Source organism: Taudactylus pleione, unplaced genomic scaffold (assembly GCF_031769625.1).
Source record: "Taudactylus pleione unplaced genomic scaffold, aTauple2 ptg000116l, whole genome shotgun sequence".
NCBI classification, from domain to species: Eukaryota; Metazoa; Chordata; class Amphibia; order Anura; family Myobatrachidae; genus Taudactylus; species Taudactylus pleione.
The window spans coordinates 10,661,204-10,685,085 of record NW_028284518.1 but is presented as its reverse complement, the minus strand read 5'-3'; the positions used below and the strand labels follow the sequence as shown (position 1 = coordinate 10,685,085).

At 43.8% G+C, this 23,882-nt stretch overlaps 1 protein-coding gene across 1 annotated transcript in view; it reads left to right on the top strand.

Moving 5' to 3' along the window:
- The window catches only part of BMP6 (bone morphogenetic protein 6), a 438,277-nt gene that overhangs the window by 407,243 nt on the left and 7,152 nt on the right, over positions 1 to 23,882 (top strand). Inside the window, exons 5-6 of the mRNA XM_088471775.1 lie at positions 6,659 to 6,735; positions 22,535 to 22,645. Coding sequence (XP_088327901.1) covers positions 6,659 to 6,735; positions 22,535 to 22,645 — 188 coding nt within the window. The remainder of the gene's footprint in view (positions 1 to 6,658; positions 6,736 to 22,534; positions 22,646 to 23,882) is intronic.

The window sequence follows — 23,882 nt, the reverse complement described above, 5'->3', positions numbered from 1 at the left end:
ACCCAGAAATGCTCAATTGGGTTCATGTCGGGCATATGTGGTGGCTACACCATTCTCACTATCCTGCTGGAATATTTCATTTTGTGGGGGTACGTGTCCGGTGTCATAGTGTTAACAGGGGCATTCTGGTGGGTCTTCTGCTCCCATATCCCACTAACCTGTTGGTTATGTGTCTGGTATGGCCATGGTTGGCCACTGCGCTGTCCATGGTGGGTGATAATGCCTTCCATGAGGTATTCCCGGTACACACGTGACACCATAGATCAAGGAATGTTGAATGTCCGCACAACTTTTGGAAATGGAATGTCCCATTGTTAGGCACCTACTATCATTCCCCGTTTGAACTCTGATAATTCACGTTACCTTGTCATAAGCAGCCTTGCCAGTGTTCAAACTGACTCATGAAATGTCAGATCACAACTGATGCAGGTCTGGGCATTTCATAGATGTCACAGCATGGCACCACCTAGCATTAACTTTACATACTGTACTGCTATCCCATGACTTTTGGCAAATCAGTGTATGTATAAGGTATCTCTCAGGCAATGATTTATCTCACTCAGGGCCCCATTTACTAATGAAGCTAAACATCAGCTGAATTTTTCAGTTAATATCACTGTGATCCAAACGAAAATGCCACTGGTACTTATCAATACTTACTCCTCCGATGAAGTTCAGTGAAGTCCTCCTCGTCGACAAGGTCCTCTGCTCACCTGCTGGCTGCTTAATGCTGCCAGCTACGGGCTCCTGTGTAATGTGCATGTGCGATGGTCCGTCTGCGCATGTGAATGACACAGGGACCTGGCAGTGCCCTTAGCGTGCCACTGAAGCCGGAAGGGCAGCACCAGGTCCCCATTGCAATCAATTGGGACCATATCATTCTCACCATATAAAGATGGCGAGAACGATGCTGTGACAAACAGCGGTAATCTTAAATTACTGCTGTTTGTTAAATACAGAAAGGATGTTATAACCCCTTTAGCGAATGCTACACTGGTTATGCTTCATTTATAAATGGGGCCCTCAGACTGTGCCATGATGACTCCTATAATAAGTGTCTCTGACAATACAAGGACAGGGGTGGCAACACTAAAGATACAGGTAACATTGCCCATCTCTGATGGCATTAGGGTCAGGAACTAACCTGTCGGCACCAGCCTACTAAAACAAATAGTAAATCTGCTCCTGTAAAACTAGAGACATATGCACCTATGGGCCAGCTACTTCATATTGTTATATTGTAATAATAATATAGTAATAATACACATTTTACCTAGGTAAATAAACTGTAACACTCTGTACACAATAGTAACTTATACGTAACAAATGCCAAAAGTGACTATAGCCGCAACTATCACTAGGAGAATCAGAGCCACAATAAATACGGAGAGCTCCACAATATGTATCTTCATGACATCTATAAAAAGAAAAGAAACAAGTTAGGTGAATAAATATCATTTCAATTGCAGCCATATTACACATATTAGTTCCTTATATAAAACAATTATAAATTCAACAAAGCTGCTTCTGTAAGATGAGCAGTGTTGTTACTATGTGTAATACATAAAATTAGACAGCATGGTGTACTTTCTCATCTCTGTACACAGGGCCTGATTTATCACAGATCGTAATTACAACAGTGTACACAGATCGGCCAATGGTGCGTACTGCACATGCACCGCAGTGCCCGTGCGCAGGCCAGTATTGCGATCACACTGCGATCATGTATGCAGATACAAAGCCATCAAAGAGTGAGTGATGGGACAGTTTGGGGGTGGTGACGGGGGAGTGGTTGGAGAAACGCAGGCCTGCCTGTCCATTTGAACGCTGTTTCCTGGGTGTGCATAAATTAGCCACTGCGATGGCATTCACAGCTCTTACTGCGTGCAATGAGAGTTGCATTTCTGAGACAGGTCAGACCTGCTGTAATTCTGCGTGAGGGACCGATGTTACTCTGTGTTAGCGATGTATACGCAGGACTGCGAGGTATTACGGATGTGAGAAAGCAGTAGTGGGAGTCTCTATGCTGGCTGAGCAGCTGCAAACATAATCATATTTTCGCAGCAGAACTGCATCCATAATCGCAGCTGCGATCCCAGTAGCGATCCTTAATAAATCAGGCCCACAGTCTGGCCGGCCATCGTGTTAACAACACCTGGGCCCATACATGTGAATAAGGCTTCACACCAGTGAATGAAGAGTCTGCTCAGAAGGGCTGGGTTATTAATTAGCAACAAAAGGAGTAGGAATGTGCTGTGCAATGTTTATGGGGACCCTCTTGCACAAACAACCCAAGTACACAGTTGTCAGCTCTCTCATTTCCAGGGATAGTCCTGGGGTTTAATGATTTATCCCTTGAAATCTATGTCAGCAGAAATGTCACTAATGTTGAGTACAGTATAGGCCAAATGCACAGTAAGATACCTCATTTTCTCAAATAGAATTCTTCTTAAAGTATATATTGTTATTTTGTAGGCTTTATAATTCAACTATTTATTAAAGAACAGTATTTAAAGTACAACAATGAAATTATATTTAGCAGAGCCAGCCCTAGGCATAGGCAAACTAAGCAAATGCCTAGGGCATTTGGAATTCCTAGCGGCATCCAAGCCCACCTAGGGTAGGCGGAGGTTTGAAGGGTTCTGTGCTGATGAGGGCTGGGGTGCTGGGTGAGGGGTGTTGTGCTTGGTGATGGGTGCTGTGCTAGGAGGAGGACGATGGGTGTTGTGATATGTGCTGGGAGAGGGGCCATAGGTGGTGTGCTGTATTGGTGCTGTGCTGGGAGAGGTTGAGAGGGGTGATGGATGCTGTTATCTGTGCTGTGCTGGGAGAGGTGTGCTGTGTGAGGGATGATGTGAACTGTTCTGGGAGAGGGGTGCTGTGATCTGTGCTGGGAGAGGGGTGATAGGTGCTGAGCTGGGAGCACAGCACAATGGGGGAAGGAGCCACCGCACAGTGAGACCACACCCCTTCCATGAGGCCACCCCCCATTTCAGGATCCCACAAAGGGGCACCACCCAAAATCTTTCCTAGGGCAGTAATTTGGCTAGGGCCAGTTCTGATCTTTAGTAAACATGATATGATGGGATTTATCGTGCTTCAAGGGCTGCAGAGACAGTATCGCACATGACGTGCTTAGATGCAGCAGATGAGCAGAAAAGTGTCCTGGGAAATAATTTCAAATACTATAACTATTTAAGTGCTAAAGGCCACAATGGGCCTACAGTCCATCCTATTGTCAGTGGCATCCCATAACTAGGTTGGCACAGGCCATGGGGAGTGGAACCATCGAGGCATGATGTCACATGTGCAGGGGGTAAAGTGGGCCAGCATAAGTGCCCAGTAATTGCTCTGGTCAGTGGTGTATAATTAAACATGTAATTAACTATACCAATCTCCTATGTAATATAAATGTAAATTATTCAGATATACTTTTCGATGACACATGTATGTAAATTCACTTTGTAGAGCTGTGAGGTCAGTATGAGAGAAAATACAAAAGCTGACCCTATATTTATTATCACCATATAACTAACCACTAATCACAGGTGAGTTTCACCTAAAAACCAAACATTTCACACCAAATCTATTCTCACACATTATATTTAATATGATAACACCCACTTATATTACTGTAGTGCTGTGTAAGGTTTGCTGTATTATGTACTTTGTGTACTGACATCTGCTGAGATATACATGTGTAAGGCCGGGTACACACTAGAATGATATCTATCTTCACGAGTTGTTATATTGGAACAACAAATCATGAGGAGCATTTAGTGTGTACCCCCAGGCTACTACTAGAAACCCCCGTAGTGGGGGGGCCCGATGACGTGATTTGCGTTGAATCGCGTCATCGTGGCTCCGCCCCCTGCTTCACAATGCCTTTATTTTTGGCATTGTGAAGAGGGGGCGGGGCCATGATGATGCAATCGTGCGGTCATGCCCTGGCCCCACCCCCAGAACGGCATCATAGCCCAGCCAATGCCCCCTACTGTATGCAGGCATTCAGCTCCTTCCCAGAAGGATGGGAGCTAAATGTCGGCAAGTATGCAATGTTACCCTTTATGTTTTTATCTACAGCAGGGTTTTTTTTTCTTTTGACTGGGACCCACAACATTTTTATTATTATACTTTATATGGTGCCACAAGTGTCCCACAGCGCCTTACAAAGTACATAGACAAATAAGTGAACAAGTGACTTACAGTACAATACAATGTAGGACAAGGGTTATATACATTGCTGCATTAGTGATCATAACACTCAAATAAGCAACAGTGCGTAAGCAATCAGGTGTTAGGTGCCCTAGTGGGGAGTAGATGACAGTATAAGGAGTAGCACAAGGGGGTAGAGGGCCCTGCTTGTGAAAGCTTACATGGGTACGCCATGATTTTTAAGGTTGGCAGATAAGATCCTGTTTTTTACAAGTGGTTTCTGTACAATCAAATAACATCTACTTGTTCTCATCATTACTATTATTATTTAGGCTAGGTATTATAACATTGTTAGTCTGGGTATTAAAGATTACTAAATCCCCATTATAATAAACCTACATCGCTTCTTCATTGTTATTTTATTGCCTCTACACAGAGCCTCGTTCATTATGTAAGTGGCAAAGAAAACCCCCCAAAAAATCAGGATACTCCTTGAAGACTATTTATTATGTAATGCACCCAGGGGCAGACTGGACATTGGTCTTATTGGGACTTTACTTGGCAGGCTGTTGGCCTCATGGGGGCAACCCAGTGCCGGATTGGGGTGGGGACACATGGTGCAAGTACCCCCAGGCCCCTCTCTCTCAGGGAGCCCCCTGCTTGTCTCCCACAGCCTTTTATTCATAAAACAATAATAAGTGGAAAGGAGGGTGCTGTAGATGCTGCGCTGCCATTACACTGGCACAGGCAGCACAGCAGGAGAGGTCCTTCCCTGCAGCTCAACAGTGGTCAGGGGAGCTGAGCCCTGATTGGAGGAGTTCATCACATGCTCCTCTGACCCCTGTGTTGCTCAGCATCATGGGACAGACCAGTGCTGGCTGCAGGGAAAGGTATATATCCCCTTCAGTATCAGTACCTGGAAGTGATGTGGAGATAGGCAGAAGTGTGTTTCCATGCCTAAACAGTCCACCAAAAAAAGAAACGTGTCCCCTCGTGGGCTCACTTCGCTCACCACAGGTTTATTTTCCCCCTCTATGTCCACGTGGATTGTAGGGACTGATGTCAGGGTACAAAAACTGAAGGGGATCTATTCACCTCCCTGGCTTGCAGCTGAAATTGGGAATGTTGCAGGGACTAGGCACAATAATCAGCCAATCACTGCATAAGTGTTATAAGATCTACATATATTCTTATTACTGTATTGATATCCATGAAAGCAACCAGTTAACTGAGACATACTATATATATATAGATATATCACCCTGAAGTTTTTAGAAGTGAGTTTTAAAAGTGATGTTGCCCATAGCAACCAATCGGATTCTACTTAACATTTAACTAGCACCTTCTAGAAGATAATAGCTGGAATCTGATTGGTTGCTATGGGCAACATCACTTTTAAAACTCACTTCTAAAAACTCTCACTTTAGTAAATTTACCCCCAAATGTTTATTTTTGAAAAAAAACATAGGTTCAACATTTAAAAGTTCTAGTTCACATAAACAAAGTAAAAAACATAACATAGATGCAATAAATCAGTGAGCCCCTTGGTATCTTTCTTAATTGGCCTTTTTGGTCTTCTGTTGGGTGGTTTTCTGGTGAAGAATATATCCACAGGATCCTTTAGCGTTCCCGCTAATTGCTCTAGTCAGTGGTGCATAGTTAAACATGTAATAACTATACCAATCTCCTGTGTAATGTAAATTATGCAGATATACTTTTCAATGACACCTGTATGTAATTCACTTTGTAGAGCTGTGAGGTCAGTATGAGAGAAAATATAAAAGTTGACCCTATGTTTATTATCACCATATAACTAACCACTAATCGCAGGTGAGTTTCACCTAAAAACCAAACATTTCACACCAAATCTATTCTCATACATTATATTTAATATAACACCCACTTATATTACTGTAGTGCTGTGTAAGGTTCGCTGTATGCTAAGCATGTATTGTTTACTTTGTGTACTGACATCTGCTGAGATATACATGTGTAAGGCCGGGTACACACTAGAATGATATCTATCTTCACGATTTGTCATATTGGAACAACAAATCATGAAGATCGTTTAGTGTGTACCCACAGTTGCGCTCTCCCACGGGTCACATATGAGATTTTCTGGTTGGCCTTGCTGCAGAGCCAATCAGATGATATCTTAATTTACCCCCAAATGTTTATTTTTGATAAAAATATAGGTTCAACATTTAAAAGTTCTAGTTCACATAAACAAAGTAAAAAACATAACATAGATCCAATAAATCAGTGAGCACCTTGGTATCCTTCTTAATTGGCCTTTTTGGTCTTCTGTTGGGTGGTTTTCTGGTGAAGAGTATATCCACAGGATCCTTTAGCGTTCCCTCTAGGCTGTTTTAGCGGGGCAAAGCGCCCTGCTGTCCTTCTGAAGGGCAAAAAGCGCCCTGCCCTCACCGCACAGCGCACCGCTAAGACAGCCTGCGGGTGCCGTCTTCATAATAATAATAATTGTGGTCTTTTTCCCTGTTAGATTACAACAGCAGTGACCTTAAATCAGCGTGTCGGAAACACGAGCTGTATGTTAGTTTTCAAGACTTGGGATGGCAGGTGAGGACATTTTTTGCATTACCTATCTTTTACCTGACTTTATGGTAACAAATATGTTTACAATGTACATTGTTGAATTAAAGGAGAACCCTAGTTAAATGTTATTATACATAATATGTTATATGTATTTCAATTCACAATAACCAATATGTAGAAATCATGTATCTGAAATTATATTCATTTCTTAAAATAATTGTGACTGTTCTTTCAGTAAAAATTATACCATATTCTATTTTTTGTGTATTAAATAAACTTAATCTAAGTAAACTTATAAATATAGCCAAAGAAGAGTTTAACTATATATCTCTATCAAGCTATACCAGTAGATATGTATATAAATCATATAGTGTACCCCATTTCTAAACTTTTACCCACCTATAGATATAACAGGCCTAATATTGTAAATTAGTCTATACTAACACTATTATGTATTATGTATACTGTATATACATCACGAATTGTGGCACTCTGGTAATAACAAGCTAAACAGGTAGGTAAATCGCCAACGTTGCTTAATTCACATTGTCTTCAGGGCATAACAATGTAAATAAAGCATCAAAACGTTTGTGATTACCTTTCTGTCAAGCTCGTTATTACCCGAGTGCCGTCGTTTGTGATGTATGTTGGGCTAATGAGTACTAAGGAGGGTATCGGGGCAGTTGCTGCTACTAACGTGAGTGCCACCCGACTTTATATAGATGTCAATATATATTTAAAGGTCTATATCTCTCTCTATATAAAGTTTAGTCCACGGTTTAGGGATCTGTCGGGCTAATCTCTTGGACCACTAGACGGATTTTGATCGGGTTTTCACCACTCTATACAGCATTGGTCGAGTAAGGTGTTTGTGTATGAACCATTCATCTGTGACAGAAGGGAGCCAAGCCGTGCTGATTTTAGTGAAGCAAGTCACAGAAAATAATCTTGCACCAAGCTGCTGGCCAGTGTGCTGAACAGCAAGAGAGCATCTGAAACTGAGGCTTGAAATGAAGCAAGTTACAGAAAAAAAACCTGTTGCTGTATGAGTGACTGACAGCTGCTGCGCTCTGATTGGCTTTCTGAGACAGTGATAGCCAAACAGAGATAGCTGCCCAGTTACTTAACAGGAGCCTAAAGAGGGGAGGGAGTCAGGGACTGAGCAGGGTTACATCTGAGGAAGAGAATGAGAGACAGTCTCCAACTAACCTATGAAGATGCCCTGATGCAGACACAGTAGCTAGGAAGGAGATAGAGAAGGCATAACTAGGAATTAAAAAAAAAAACAATTATTGGAACACCATCAAATGTTTTCCATTTGATGGTGGCAAACATTAGACCGTGACCATCAAATGGTAAAAAGTTTAAAAACACTACCATCGGAAAAAAATTGATGGTTAGTTACCATCGGATTCCGATGTCCATCCCTAGGCTGAACCTGCAGACAGACTCTGGCCACCACTCCTCCACCATGAAATTCTCCCTCTCCAGCATAATGTTTCCACTCAGCCACATGCCCTCTGTGAATAGGAGGCACCTCCCATGAAAGTCAGCACTTTCGGACAGGTGCACGACACATTACCTGGGCTCAACAGGAAGCCCAGGAAATACAGGATACATTGTGCAAATGAGATATTGCTCATGGTCATGTTCAGCAGCTGGGGAGGGGTGCGCATGTAGGCTGTTTAAATGCACAGGTGGCTCAGCCCCGAAGACATGCTGCTGAATATGCTTATGGAAGCTGCAATACAAATCTCTCATCCATAATCCTCCTGCCCTTCCTAGCACATCCAAGATGCTGGGCCCCACCCATCTAGCTGCAGGGCAGCAGCAGTGAGGGTTGTGGTGACACTGGTGAGATGCAGGGTGCACTAGTGAGAATCAGGGGGTTGTGGTGAGATACATGGGACTGTGGTGACATGGCATGGCAGATCACTAATATATATATACTCTGTGTTGCCCGGGCTTAAATCTAAAATTAAATGTAAAAGTTATTAAGTTTTACTATGTGATATTGTCCAAATCCATCCAGTGGAAGGCCCAGAACAGACTCTCTGAGTCAAAGTTCTGCCCGGCTCACTCAGCTGTGAGGTCTGCCCGGGACCCAAACCACTCCATTAGGCATCCCAGACTAATTGCCACCCCTCTGTGAAGTTTTCATCCAAATCCATCCCAGTGAAAGGCTCAGAACAGGCTCCCTGGGTCAAAGTTCTGCCCAGCATCCCCAAGTCAAAGTTCTGCTAGGCGTACACAAATGGGAAGTCCGACTGGGACCTCAACTGCCTAGTATGTCTTCTGCGATCCAATGTTACCATTCTGTGAAGTTTTCATCCAAATCCATCAAGTGGAAGGCTCAGAACAGACTTCCCGGATCAAAGTTCTGCCCAGCCTACACCAACGGCAGGTCCGACCGGGACTCTAACCCCCCTAAAACGTGGCCAGGATCCAACTAGACCACCTCACCTTGGTTTCATCCCAATCGGTGCAGGGGTGTCCGAATGCATAACTGGACAGACAAGCAAACTAACAGACCAATGAAATTGCTATATAAGATTTGTCGTTCTGTCGCATTGCCACATTGTCGCTATGTGGTCTAATAACTTACTTTTTCGATACTAAATACCTATGTAAGATTTGGAAGCTTTACCTTGAGAGCTGTGGAACATATGCGCCATCAAACAAACATAACTTCTTAGATAGATAGATATAGTGACGTCCCTCCCTGCGGTGTCACCCGGGAGTGGCCCGCACCCCCTTTGTGACGCCATTGGATAGATAGATAGATAGATAGATAGCTTTTTTTATTAATACCTTCATTTTTTACAGAGGGGGCCAGAGCGGTTCTGAGCAGCCACTACCCACTGGCACATTTGTGGCATCAGACTCAATGATCTCCAGCCAGGCTGCCTGTACCGCTTTCATGTCAGAAAACAATTACATAATTTCCAAGTGGCTCCCACACAGACTGGGAAGTCACAGTGTGTGTGTCTTCAAAGCCGTAGTTGATTCGGTGTATCTCCCTGTCCTTAAGGAGGTACACCTACCGTTAAGGTGCACGGCACCTCTCTCTTTCCCCTGCTCCTCCCAGGATGTCAGATGTGGCGACATTTTGGAAGGAGTAAGGGACAGCAGTGCAGCACAGTATATATTTATATTGCGGGTTCCGTCAGACTAGATAACGCCAACATGGTGACTGCAGCTGTGATCCCAGCCTGCAGCTCCCCGGGTAAAAGACCTGCAAGCCTGCCCCTTCAGCTACCCCTGTTGCTTCTTCAGCAATCAGATGAAGTTAAAACTTTCCTCTACTGTACTTACTGTACCATTTACTGTGAAATGTATCTAGGATGTTAGCCCTGCATAGTGTACATGGGTTTTGGACATGAAATCCCATCCATTTCTTATAGCTGGAGATCGGAGGATAATCGATTGGAATATTTAGAGCATTTATCACTTATGGGGCAAACAGAACAAATGTAAAAATAAAACCTGTCAAATTGACTGACCAAGTCTGCAGGTAGGGCCATAAAGCTGCTTATCTCCTATATACTGGCTGTTAGTAGGCAATGTATTACCAACTGTTGTGTTAACAGGAAATGCCATATTGGATATATTTCAAAGTTGTCCTAGGGGGATGCAGTCATTATACTGGCTGTCGGTATGCTGGCGCTCAACATGCCAGTGCCAGAATCCCGACACCATTCAGACCCTGCGCCGGCATCCTGACGGTAAGTAGTGGTATTAGGGGCAGGGTTAGGGGTTAATGCTAGGCACAAGGGGGAGGGTCAGGGTTAGGCACTGGGGGAGGGTTAGATTTAGGCACTAGGGGGGAGAGATTAGGTTTAGGGTGCGTGGTAGGGAGGTGTCGACTGAGGGGTAGGGTTAGGAGACCTACCAACAGGCAGGGCCGGTGCAAGGTTTCTGGGCGCCCTAGGCAACATTTCACCAACCGCCCCTGCTCCCTCCAATTCATAATATGCCACGCATCAGTCTCCTCAGTAAAATATGATACCACCCTGCAGTGTCCCAAATTCATAATATATAGTATATAGAATATTACACACACATACCTCCCAACATGACCTTCTCCAGGAGGGACACAATGCTCTGGTCCTGGACCTCCCTGGTAAGAGGTGGGGCTGCAGCGCAGTTCAAAAGTCAAATAGGGGAGTCACACCAACTGTCATTTCACACACTGCCAAACATCACTGGCTGGGACTCACTGGCACTTGGTGTGATTCCCCTATTTGAATTTTGGACTGGAGCTGCCACCAATCAAAAATTACCATGGAAGTCCAGCACCAGAGCATTGTGTCCCTCCTGGAGAGGGTCATGTTGGGAAGTATGCACACAGCAGAGCGCCAAAATCATAATGTACCTCATAACACTGCCGCAAATTCATAATATTCCACACAGCCATGAATTCTGCCATCCATTTTTTTTTTTTCGTGGACTCTCCAGTGACTGGCACCCTTAGGCGGGAGCCTAAGGTTGCCCAATGGTAGCACCGGCCCTGCCGACAGGTGTTGGTATCCTAACCCTGTTGGGATGCCAGCGTTGGGATTCTGACCGCTGGGATCCCGAGCGCCAGCATCCTGTACTCAACCCATCCTTAGACATACAGTATATTAATAAAATATACTGTAAAATGTGTCAAAAACAGCAGTGTGATTTAGAAATTGTCGTTTTCACTATATTATACAAATAAAATAAATGTGCATACCAGTATATTACCAGAAATTCCAAACTGTTTAGAAATTTGTTTTTGTTAGGTGTACAGCAAATAGTTATATCTGTTCTGACTCTTAGGGGTATATTTACTAAAGTGCAGATTTTTAGAAGTGGACATGTTGCCCATAGCAACCAATCAGGTTATATCTATTATCTTCTAGAGGTGCTCAATAAATGCTAAATAGAATCTGAGGCCAATGGCTGGGGAGGCCCACATGGAGATGGGTCTGAGTGTTGGAAGACTGTCTCACCCCCTACTCACTGTAACTCTCCCCTCACTACACAAAGCTTCAGTGTCCATTGATTCTCCTACCTGCATCACTGTGTCTTCTCTTGCTGCTGCTGACTGAGGTCTGATCTCTAAACACTGCAGTGCACTTCCTGGTCACATGACACTCTCCTACCTGCATGACTGTATCTTCTCTTGCTGCTGTTGACTGAGGTCTGATCTCTAAACACTGCAGTGCACTTCCTGGTCACATCACACATCCAAGGTGTCCATCAGTGCTCAAGGCATGCCCCTCTTACTCAGAGCCATGCTTCTGTTGGCTCTCTTTCTGTGCAGCTTACGGCCCATGGTGTGGCCCCGCCCCCAGCTCTACAAGCAGTGTCTGATTATACAGAAGCGAGGCTGAGCTGTTGCTGCCTTATCTCCCTGCAGTCCCAGGGAGCTCAACAAGCTGGTGAGTGGTAACAAAGATCTTTACAAGTTATAAATATATTCTTTGTATTCTACTTTTTATATCAAATCTCAGGAATATGACAGGGGAGGCTCTGCCTACCCTGACTGCATGTCACTGATAAACAGCATTGTCTTTCTGTGTTCTCTGCCCCTTCGCCCCTCAGTCCGGCTTTGTGACAAACCAAACTATATATTATCAAACATTTGTAAACATCATTTGCACAAAGCCATCAATGGTGATAAATCATCAATGGGAAAAACATCACCCATTTACCCCTAAACATTGATGATGTCAAGCATTGATGGTCCACGGACAACCTTAGTTTCTCCCAAGGAACTAAGGCCCTCATTCAGAGCCGCACGTTAACAACAGTACGCTCGTTGCGTTCCGATGTTGACTAACCGCGCATGCGTCGGTGTTACACTGCGCATGTGCGTACGGCAGATTGCGAGTTTTTTTTCTCTCGTTCCTAAAATAGCGTACAGGAAGTGACATGTCAAATGTGATTGACAGAACAGGGCGTTTTTGGGTTTTGACGGGGGTGGAGATGAAAAAACGCAGGCGTGGCGAGGCGTTTTTGGGGCGTACATACATTAGCAGATGCGAACGTCAAATGTGTTCGGACCGTCTCATACGTCACTGGAACATCCGCTTTCCCTTCAAAATGCTCGCACAGCTTAGGGTCAGGATTACTCGACCACATTGGCGATGGCCTTCTCCTCCGTTCCGGGACTCAACGATGGTGCTGCGATTAATCGCGGCTGGTCAGTAAAGTAATTAGTGTTGGATTGAAAACCGGCTTGGTATGTGTTTGGAAAGCAGTTTATTGGGATAGCACAAAAGCGTACGCAGGTGGAAATCAGAGCTGCTAATGTCATGATTACACAATCAATTAGCGTACATTTTTGGTGTTTTATTTTGGCCACAATTTGTTGGTTATGGCCTATTGTAACAATAATGTCATCATGTTTTAATTAGCTCCCCTTTTTTTTGGTTTACTGTGGAATTTGCATCGCTATGTGATTTTTTAAACCTTCCTTAAAGAGGCCTTTTTTTTTTTTTAAGAGGGTCAGTTTTTGCCTTTAGGGCCAGGATTAAATGTAACCCATTTGTACAATAATGTCACAATACAATGTCAGTTTTTTGTTTTAAATGTATTGTTTAAACACAAACAAATTGGCCTAATATTTTGTTGCCTTTTTTTTGTGGCAAAGATATTTGTTAAAAAAAAAATAAAAGCCATAACTGGTAACATAAACGTAAATACCAAAATTAAAAACATTTCACAAGAAAGGAGAGGGAAGTTTTGACCAGAAAGGAATATGAGCCAAGCACAGAAGGAGTGTGGGAAAAGTCGCCATTGCTGTCACCGTTTTCTCGCCCGTTTGGCTGGGTGAGGGTGGGCGCCAGACCGGGTCCGGGATGCCATCGGGCTGGCCTGTCCAGAGGCAGATGTTGTGGCCTCTGGACTAGGCACAGGGCTAGGCACATTTGGAGGATTGGCTGATGTTGTGCCAGAGGTGGAGGATCCGGATGTTCCGGCAGGAAGGGAGGTCGGCTCCACCATGTGCTGGCGAACGAGCTGCTCCAGGGCATCGGCGATGCGGATGTTGGCCCTGGTATTTTCCGCCAGGGCCTGAGCAATGGTCACGTTGGCCGCAGCATTTTGCTCCAGGGCCTCAGCCACCCGTATCAGACTGGCGTCCATCCTCTGCAGAATCTCCGTATGGAAATCCGATTTAAAATTGAGTTCTGTGAGGAGGCCCACTGCCTGCGAGGGGGCACGCCCTGGACTGGCTTCTGCAGGGTCCTCAGCCGGATGTACTGGTTCCTCCCCTGCAGAGCCAGCAGAAATTCTGCGGCCAAGGCTCCCCTCTGGAGCAGACTCATCCGCCTCTGTCTCTGTTATGAAAAATGCGAAAAGACTCACATTAGAATCTACATATTGGCACAATAGCATTTCAGAGTTGGTGACATCACAAGACTTACCTTGGCCAACATGAGGAGCCGCAAAGTCTGGCATGTCCGTATCCATGTTGGACACGCCAAACACCTCCACAGCCTGCACACACCCCTGTGCCAGCTCTTCTAAGTCTGTCAACTCCAATGACACAGGGGTGGGACCCCCACCTGTCCCCCTTGCATGCCTAGCCCTGTCGGCAAGTTTTTGCTTGAGACGATATTTGAAGTCTGCCCATCTGTGGAATGAAATTGGAACCATTATCCTTTTTTTTACAATGGGGTTTGTTTATAGGATGGGAAAGTGTTTACTTACCGCCGTTTGACATCCCGGGCTAGACGGACATAATCACCCACCCTATTGACAGCAACGGCGACCTCCTCCCACATTCTCCACTTCTGGCTTTGGCTCATATTCCTGGCTGCCTGGGGCAGGATGTCAACGCACTTCTGGATCAAAACCTCCATCTTCTTGCTTGTGAAATGTGGCTGCCTTTTTTTTTTGGCAGCTTTGGCGGGTTGACTGGGGCCAGCAGTCTCTTCCATGTCATCCTCCTCACCTATTTGGGTAAATATGCAGATTTAGCCACTTCACAACTTGCACAATATTATGTTTTAAAAGAATCATTGAGACAAAATGCATGAAGGCCTTACCGGCGGAATTTTGGCCATTGTTTCCCTGGTCTGAAGCCATGTCTCTGCTTCCAGAATGAAATCAACCAGAAATTAAATGTGATTTCGTGACGTATTTATACATGCGTCCTTAGTTTGCGGCCGCATCATTGATTGTGCGTCCCTATGATTCATCCTTAATTTGTGCGGGAAAATAAACACTATTTATGGCTTGGTGTGTGTGGAGTCGAGGTTGCGTTGTTGGATTGTTGGCGGTTAAGTTGGTTGGATTTGGTTGTTTGCGGTTGGAGGATTTGGCGGTGTTTGTATTTTTTTTGGTTTGCTACAGTTGTTTTGGTTTTCCGTTCGCATTTTTTTGGTTTATTTTTTGCCATCGTTTCCTGATTTGGTAAGTTTTGTGCAGTCTAATTTGTGGCCAATTGGTGTCTACTTCTGGTTTTTTGTTTTTTAATTTTTTTTTTACACTAATTTCATCTATTTTAGTTTGTTTTGGCTTTCGGACCCAAAAACCTTTTTGAGGGAAATCTTATATATTCGATTTTGGTAAGTCCATTATTTTTCTTGCATTTGCGAACTAATTAACGCATTTTGGACTGTTGGTGTAGTGTCTTGCATTTGCGAACTAATTAACGCATTTTGGACTGTTGGTGTAGTGACTTGCATTTGCGAACTAATTAACGCATTTTGGACTGTTGGTGTAGTGACTTGCATTTGCGAACTAATTAACGCATTTTGGACTGTTGGTGTAGTGACTTGCATTTGCGAACTAATTAACGCATTTTGGACTGTTGGTGTAGTGACTTGCATTTGCGAACTAATTAACGCATTTTGGACTGTTGGTGTAGTGACTTGCATTTGCGAACTAATTAACGCATTTTGGACTGTTGGTGTAGTGACTTGCATTTGCGAACTAATTAACGCATTTTGGACTGTTGGTGTAGTGACTTGCATTTGCGAACTAATTAACGCATTTTGGACTGTTGGTGTAGTGACTTGCATTTGCGAACTAATTAACGCATTTTGGACTGTTGGTGTAGTGACTTGCATTTGCGAACTAATTAACGCATTTTGGACTGTTGGTGTAGTGACTTGCATTTGCGAACTAATTAACGCATTTTGGACTGTTGGTGTAGTGACTTGCATTTGCGAACTAATTAACGCATTTTGGACTGTTGGTGTAGTGACTTGCATTTGCGAACTAATTAACGCATTTTGGACTGTTGGTGTAGTGACTTGCATTTGCGAACTAATTAACGCATTTTGGACTGTTGGTGTAGTGACTTGCATTTGCGAATTAATTAACGCATTTTGGACTGTTGGTGTAGTGACTTGCATTTGCGAACTAATTAACGCATTTTTGACTGTTGGTGTAGTGACTTGCATTTGCGAACTAATTAACGCATTTTTGAATGTTGGTGTAGTGACTTGCATTTGCGAACTAATTAACGCATTTTTGACTGTTGGTGTAGTGACTTGCATTTGCGAAATAATGAACGCATTTTTCAAGGCTTATTCATCATGTAAACCAGTTTTGCTTTTCCCTTTTCCATTTTTGGGGTCCATTTGACCCCTATTTGACGTACGGTGTGCAATGTCGTTTTCATCGATGGCCAAATGTGTGTTTCGCCTATTTTATGTGTTGGCTTGCACCAATTTGACAAACATAAAATCACCCTCTAAATTTTTGATGTCTCATTTTTGGCTTTTTTACAGTTTATACGTATCATGACAATACCCCGGCATGTAAGCAGCTATGGATGGTATCATAAAGCTAAGTTGTTTTATGTTACTTTTGGGGTGGCTCAAAAGCCTTACATTGTAAACTTTGAATTTCAGGTAGATCTGGGGCGAATTGTTCTGGCCCTGCTCCCGGAAGACGACCAACCTCAAACTCGTCCCAGGCGTAGGCATCGTAGGCATGCAAGGCCCCAGATATTTCGAACACGTGTCACCCTTTTTGGAATGCCCGATGATGAGGTTTTAAGACGCTACCGTCTACCTCCCAAAATCATCATAGACACTCTCTCATTAATAGAAAGTGATCTTGAGCGGCAAATTGACAGTCCAACAGCAATACCACCACTGACGCAATTTATGGCGGTGTTACATTTCTGTGCCTCAGGATCATTTCAAACAACGGTGGGAATAGTGGCGGGCATCTCCCAATCCTCCTTTTCCCGGATCCTGAGGGCAGTGATGGAGGCACTTTTCAAGCACCTCCATCATTTTATTAAAATGCCTTTGGATATGGGTGCCCTTAGTGTGGCCAAGGCCAATTTTTACCAAATAGCTGGCTTCCCACACATCATAGGGGTTGTGGATGGTACTCACATACCACTTCAGCCTCCAGCACGGCTGGAGGAAATATTTAGAAACCGTAAACACTATCACTCCCTGAATGTAATGGTGGTATGTAATGCCTCCCTCCAGATCCTGTCCCTGAATGCTAAATTACCAGGAAGTGCTCATGACTCCTTCGTCATCCGGCAATCAGGGATATGGCAGAAATTAACCAACCTACAAGCTGGTGATGCGTGGCTTCTGGGTAAGTGGAGACCTTTAGTACATAACAATGTTAAGCTTGATACACAGTGTTCCTGATGTTGTCTATTTTTTTTCACAGGAGACAGTGGATACCCTTGCATGTCCTGGCTGCTCACTCCTTATTTGGCTCCCACACCAGGGCCACAAAGTGCGTATAATTCCGCACTTACAGCCACCAGGCAAGTGGTGGAGCGCTGTATCGGCCTTTTAAAAGGCCGATTCAGATGCCTCCACCGCTCTGGTGGCGAGCTCATGTATGTGCCGGATATGGTGTCTAAAATTGTGGTCCTGTGTGGGATATTTCACAACATTGCCATAAGGAGTGGTGTCCCAATGCAGCCAGAGGATGCCTTACCTGAGGATGGCCCCCCGAGGTTGGTCGGAGGTCAGTATGTGGGGGGGCCATACGCGATGATGTGGTGGCCAGATTTTTTAGGTAAGTTGTAACAAAACTACAGTGTTTATACCTAATGTGTTTGTGTTTGTTTGCGAACATCTAATTTTGTGTTTTTTTTCTCACCATCTTCTGTTTGTTCACATAATCTTTGGCACTCCAACGCTCACTACTTCCTGCTACCCTTACCAAACCTGGATCTGGTCCTTTTGGGCATATATTCTGGAACCCATATCGCAACGCCATGTTTGTGGAATCATGTTGGCATGGTCCTTCGTCAACCAGTTCTTGATTTTTTGTTTTTATTTAATTATTTCTTGGTATGTGTTGTATTTGAATTTATCACTGTGTTCTTTTTTTGGGAGTGACCACTTTGTTTTCTCTGTTATGTTGTGAATAAATGTTTGGAGAGTGAAATGGTCTTCCTTTTTTGGGACGTTAACAGCAAGTGTAACCAGGTTAACACAAGTTACATTTGACTAAGGGGTAATCCAGTACTGACGCCAGTTGAGCTAAACTGAAATATGTTTTCAGCTTCCCAACCCACACCAAAAGGAAGCCTGGCCCAACCTTGGGATTTGTAAGATTGGCCTAAGCAGCTTGCGCACCAACTAGGAACCTGTAAAATGTAGAAATATGTAATTGACACTACACCCAAAAAGGGAAATGACATTGTTACTGTTATGTGTTTCTTGTGTCTGTTTGACATACAAAGACAAAACACAATCTAACTTTTAAAAAAGGGAAATCCTTGCAGGAACAGTCTACTTATGTCATGCTAAACTATCTTGGTTTTGGATTTAAAAAATGAGCCAGAACGTATATTTGTCTGAAAAAATTTATTTAGAAAAGTTAACAAAAATAAAAAAACTACTGGCAAAGGAGGCCAGACAGCCGGTCGAGGGCCACAAGAATGCCAATTACATGTTGGCGCATCTGGCCAACACAATCCGCCACCTCTTGCCGACGTCTCTGTTCCTCTGTGGGTGAGAAAAGTGTGTGGGTTAATACAACAATAGGGAATCCACATTAAAAAAACAAAAACACAACGAAATCACTCCTAAACCTAAAAAAAAAAAAAAAAAGGGGGGTGCTGCCAAAAATACAAGGCCTATGTACAAATTCCCACAGGTATGATATGTGTATGTTGAAATCACCAGGAAGAGGTAAAGGCAAACTGCAAAATCACCAAAAGTCAAGCCACAAAAACACGAAGAAAGGCACGACACATGATTACATACAAACAGTTTGTGCTTTAAAAAAATAAAAACATACCGGGAGCCAAAACGGGAGCTCCGGAAATGCCTCCATGATCCTCCTCGGAGGATCCGTCATTCCCCAAAGAATGGGGAGGAGTTATGATGGACTCCGGGGAGGGGGTAATTGGAAGAGGGGTGGGTGGAGGAGAGGGGGAAGTGGGACGGAGGGGAAGGAGGCCCGACATTTCCGGGAGAGGGTCTGGGAAGGATGGGGAGGAGTGGGGAATAGGGGAAAGATTTGGGGTGGAGTGTTGGCTGGGGGTTGGGGATAGTGGCCGGGAACGCCGTCTGGACGGACGGTGACGGCGGAGTCTTGGCTGTCCCCCTAAAATATGTCAAAGAAATTGCGGTTTATGGACAAATCCGGGGACCAAAACTAAAAAAAAAAAACAACCCAAAAAATAAGCCAAATAGGAGTAGAATGAATAAATCAGAAATAGAGGGAAAACATGCACACGCAGATATGAGTACAAATAATAAATAGGACAGACAGGAAAACATGCACACGCAGATATGAGTAGAAATAATAAATAGGACAGACAGGAAAACATGCACACGCAGATATGAGTACAAATAATAAATAGGACAGACAGGAAAACATGCACACGCAGATATGAGTACAAATAATAAATAGGACAGACAGGAAAACATGCACACGCAGATATGAGTACAAATAATAAATAGGACAGACAGGAAAACATGCACACGCAGATATGAGTACAAATAATAAATAGGACAGACAGGAAAACATGCACACGCAGTTTGCCCCACAAACACAAACATTAAAACCACAATACATAACACTTACTTTCCTCGATCTGCATGCGAAAGCATGCCAGCAAGCGGGGCGTTCGCCGTTGCAGGTCGGACCACCTGCGCTCCAGCTGCCCGATGTTGCGGCGTGAGCCGAAGGACCGCAGGCGGGACCGTGCCTCCGCATACGCGGAGCGCTGCTGCCGGTTGGTGATGGGTTGAGGTTGGCTGGTGATCCGGCGATCCATGACCTCCGTAAGCACCAGCAGCTCGCGCCTGGTGAATGCGGAGGCTCTCATGATGGCAATGGTGTTTTTCTTAAAAATCATTTTTGATAAAGTGTGTAAAAATTTTCTGATTGGCTAATGTATTTTGGAAATTAACAGGAGCAATTTTATTGGTTAGTGTATGAGTCATGTGTTCGACAGGGCCAGAAATCTCTGGAGAGTTATGATAGGCTTGATGCAGTGACATGCGTAAGCAAATTTAAATAAAGAAATGAACCCAGGGAAATATGCGGGGATCCACAGCAATAGAACAATTGTTTAATTGTGGTTCACATGTTTTTTGAACAATAAAAGCGAATGTTTCATCCGTACATATTCTGCGGGTAAACACAAACACGGACAAGAGTAAAGTTTCTTGCATTGTGTTGAAAAAAAACAAACAATTAAGCTAATTGATACATTGATTGGCATGATACGATTGATGGAGGTAGGCAGAATAAAGGAGCAGGTAATCGACATCTGACAAGGCCACTTCCTGTTTATACTTGTGCGTGCGTTCCTTTCAAGCCATTTCGGGGATGTACGCTCGCTATTTCGTACGCTCGTTAGTTAGAGGAGGGGTCGTCAGAGTTTAGGGAGGAATTTTAGATGCGAACGAAAATACGAGCGAGCCATTGAATTTAAATATTTTTGTACGTACGCCTAACGTACGTGCGCCCGCTTGCGAGTGGGTCTGAATGAGGGCCTAAGGCTGCCAATCTTCTGGGAGATTGCCAGACTGTTTCCGGAGTTCGGGAATTAGCCTTTATATTTAATGAGCCTTCCGGAACATTCTGGAAAAGCTGACAAGTTTTGGTTAAAGCAGTAGTTTTACGTCGATATAGCTGCTAGATTTAAAATGGCAATTAGTTTTAAGACAAAACCAGGTTGTTTTTGACTCAAAACAAATTGGTACTTAAATCTAGTGGCTGTATCTCTAGAATCACTCAGGGACAATCAAATCTGAGCCTAATAGATTTGGGCTTAAAAGTGTCTAACACACTGGCAGCTGTCAGTAATGCCTTGTTAGCATCCTCAATTAAATAAAACATACGGCCTAAGGGTCTGATTCAGAGATGGACGGAATTGAAAAGCTGCACACAAGTGGCTGTGCAATTCCATTTATTTAAAATGCAAATGCAGAAGGAGGTGTCACACACCTCCTTGGTGCATCTGCGTGATTCCAGCGCTACAATCGAGGTCGCAAGCTGGGGTCACCATCGAAACAATCGTGACCATCAGTCGCGATTGTAGTCGATGTTCCATTGGCCAGGCTGTGGGAGCTAAAGCTTCTGCAGCCTGGCCGGGTCCTGGCAGCTGGCGAGGCCAGGAAGTCTGCATGCACCCATGCAGACCCTGGCCTCGTCCCTCCTGGAAAATGGTGGCGACACACCCCTCTTTCGGGGAACACTGCCAGGGAACGTCCCCGCTCCGCCTCCCAAACGCCGAAGCCTGTCAATCAGGCTGCGGCTGGGACACACTGCGAGCGGGCTTGCAGTCGGAGGGCTGCACATGCGCAGTACACCTGCTGCGCATGGCCAGTCCTCCAAACATCAGAGATGTGCGCTAACCATTGGTTTAGTGTACATCTCTGAATCAGGGCCTAAATCCGCACGCAATGCCGATGTTCACATAATTGAGCGATTCTTTGCATCTGTACATACGCAGAGTGTACGTACAAAGGCGCTGTTGTGATTGGGACAGACAGTACCAGACATGCTGTGGAAAAGAGATGGAAGTTCCTGGTCGGTGACTGGGAGGAGGCTAGGAATGGACGCATGAATGGTCCGTTCAGAGGACGTGTTATGGGAATGTCGTGGGCATGTCAGTGACAGTGGCTGCAATAACAGATGCACAACTGCAGGCATAGGAAGCCATGGTCAGACAGAGAAACTGCATCTGCCATAGGTAGATGGTACATGGCATATAAGGATGTGCCAATCAGTATTACAGTGTGCACAGATGCTACATGTAGTCGCCTCAGACCTCGCACATTCTGCCACACGGATGTACACAAGGGAGGGAGTTTGCAGCTGCATTTGCATATACTCAGACGGGCGACCGCCAATAGACATTGCTGTATATGAAATGTTTGGGAGGACTACTCAGTTTCGGCACGCTAAAACAAGCAAAGCTTTTCTAATCAGATACCCCGCGTTGTTTTCAGATGGAACGGAACCTCAGGGCAAAAAAATAGGGATGCACAGAATCTAAGATTTAGCAGAATACAAAGATTTTTTTATTTTTAACAATAGTTGGCGGCTTTATCCATATTCTTATTTCTATCCTAATTAAGGGCACAGGACAGTGAGTTTATCACATCCAGGAGATACATTTACACAAACCACTTACGCATCTATTTATCTAACATGCATATTTGTGAACAAATTTAGGCTTATATTCAGGAAAATATATATATATAAAAATAAAAAAAATTGGTGTTTGGCCGAGTCCTAAAACATGAATTTCACTTCACGGCAAGTTAATGCTTTGTATGCCACCATATAGTTTCTATTTAGTTTCTCTTACAGAATTTATTGTCTACCAATATCTATATTTAATGACATAGCAGCTAATACTTTACTGTCTGATTATGTGTTATAGGACTGGATAATAGCACCAAAGGGCTATGCTGCAAATTACTGTGGTGGAGAATGCTCATTCCCACTCAATGCTCACATGAATGCCACAAACCATGCTATTGTGCAGACTCTGGTGAGTAATCATTCTATTTATTAAATATTTCATTATACTTGCATTTAATTCTCTTTGAGAAACGTGATATGAAATAGAAATATAAATAAGTAAAATTCCAACTTGGCTCTAGGTAGGACATATTATTACGCACATCGTCCATGAAAAAAATTCAGTACATATAAGAAGTATATTCGAAAACAGGAGAGAAACATCTTGACAAAGATAGACATTTAAAATAAGGAATATATTGTTAACATATAAGTACTGTAGCATAGTGTAACAGAACAGACTGGATTGATTAAATCTGTAAATCAATTTAGGATTGACAGGGTCAAGGCACAGAGTCTAATGAGCTCTAATCTTCACCAGAAACTGCCATGAGGTGGCACAGTCTTAGCTGCCAGGGGCCTGTGGGTCGCGGCCCTATTGCTGCCCGCAGACAAGCTGGGCAGGTAAATGTAAATTAATGAAGCAAGATAGAAAATCGTATAATGTAGCAAATGTCAGGGTCCTAAGCACAGAGATCTGGGTCACAAGCACAAATTCAATGAAAGTATTCAGGCAGAGGTCAAGGTTAGATATAATGTAATCAGATACAAGAACCAAGGTACTGCTGAAGCATAGAATGGGACCTAAAACTCTAGCACCAAATGATGTACAGAGTGAGTATATATAGGCACTGTTTTCAGTTTTTTTTTTAATTTGGAATTTACGTGATTGCAATATGAAATTGCCAGCAGTGCCAATGCACCTGGCCCTAGAGGGAGGCACTGCTTGTAGTCCAGCGAGAGAGCAGTGGGAAAACATCTGGTGGGTAGAAGAGACAGCAAAAAGCTTGCACAATGTGGCGGAACTTGAGACCACACTGCCAGATCAGGTAGGTAGGTACTTGCCCCCAACATATGACAGTACCGGTTGGGTACCCGATAGATTATTGTAAGTATATTTATCCAAATCTTAACCATTAATCTACCACAGCCTAATCTTAACCGTCCCGTCCTGCAGCCTAACCCTAACTCTCCCCCTAGTGCCTAACCCTTGTAGAATATAAAAAGGTACTATAAAAGGGGGACCAAATTTTATGCTTTTTATCTTCAACTGGAGGTGATGAGTTGACAACTAAGCTAGAGTATTTATCTTTGGAACTACGCTCTTTTTTGCAAAAGTTGCAGGAAGATTTGAGAAGTTTTTTCTTGCCTTGTGTCCAAACAACTGAAAAGTCTTGAAAGAGACATTCAATGACAGGGACTTCAGA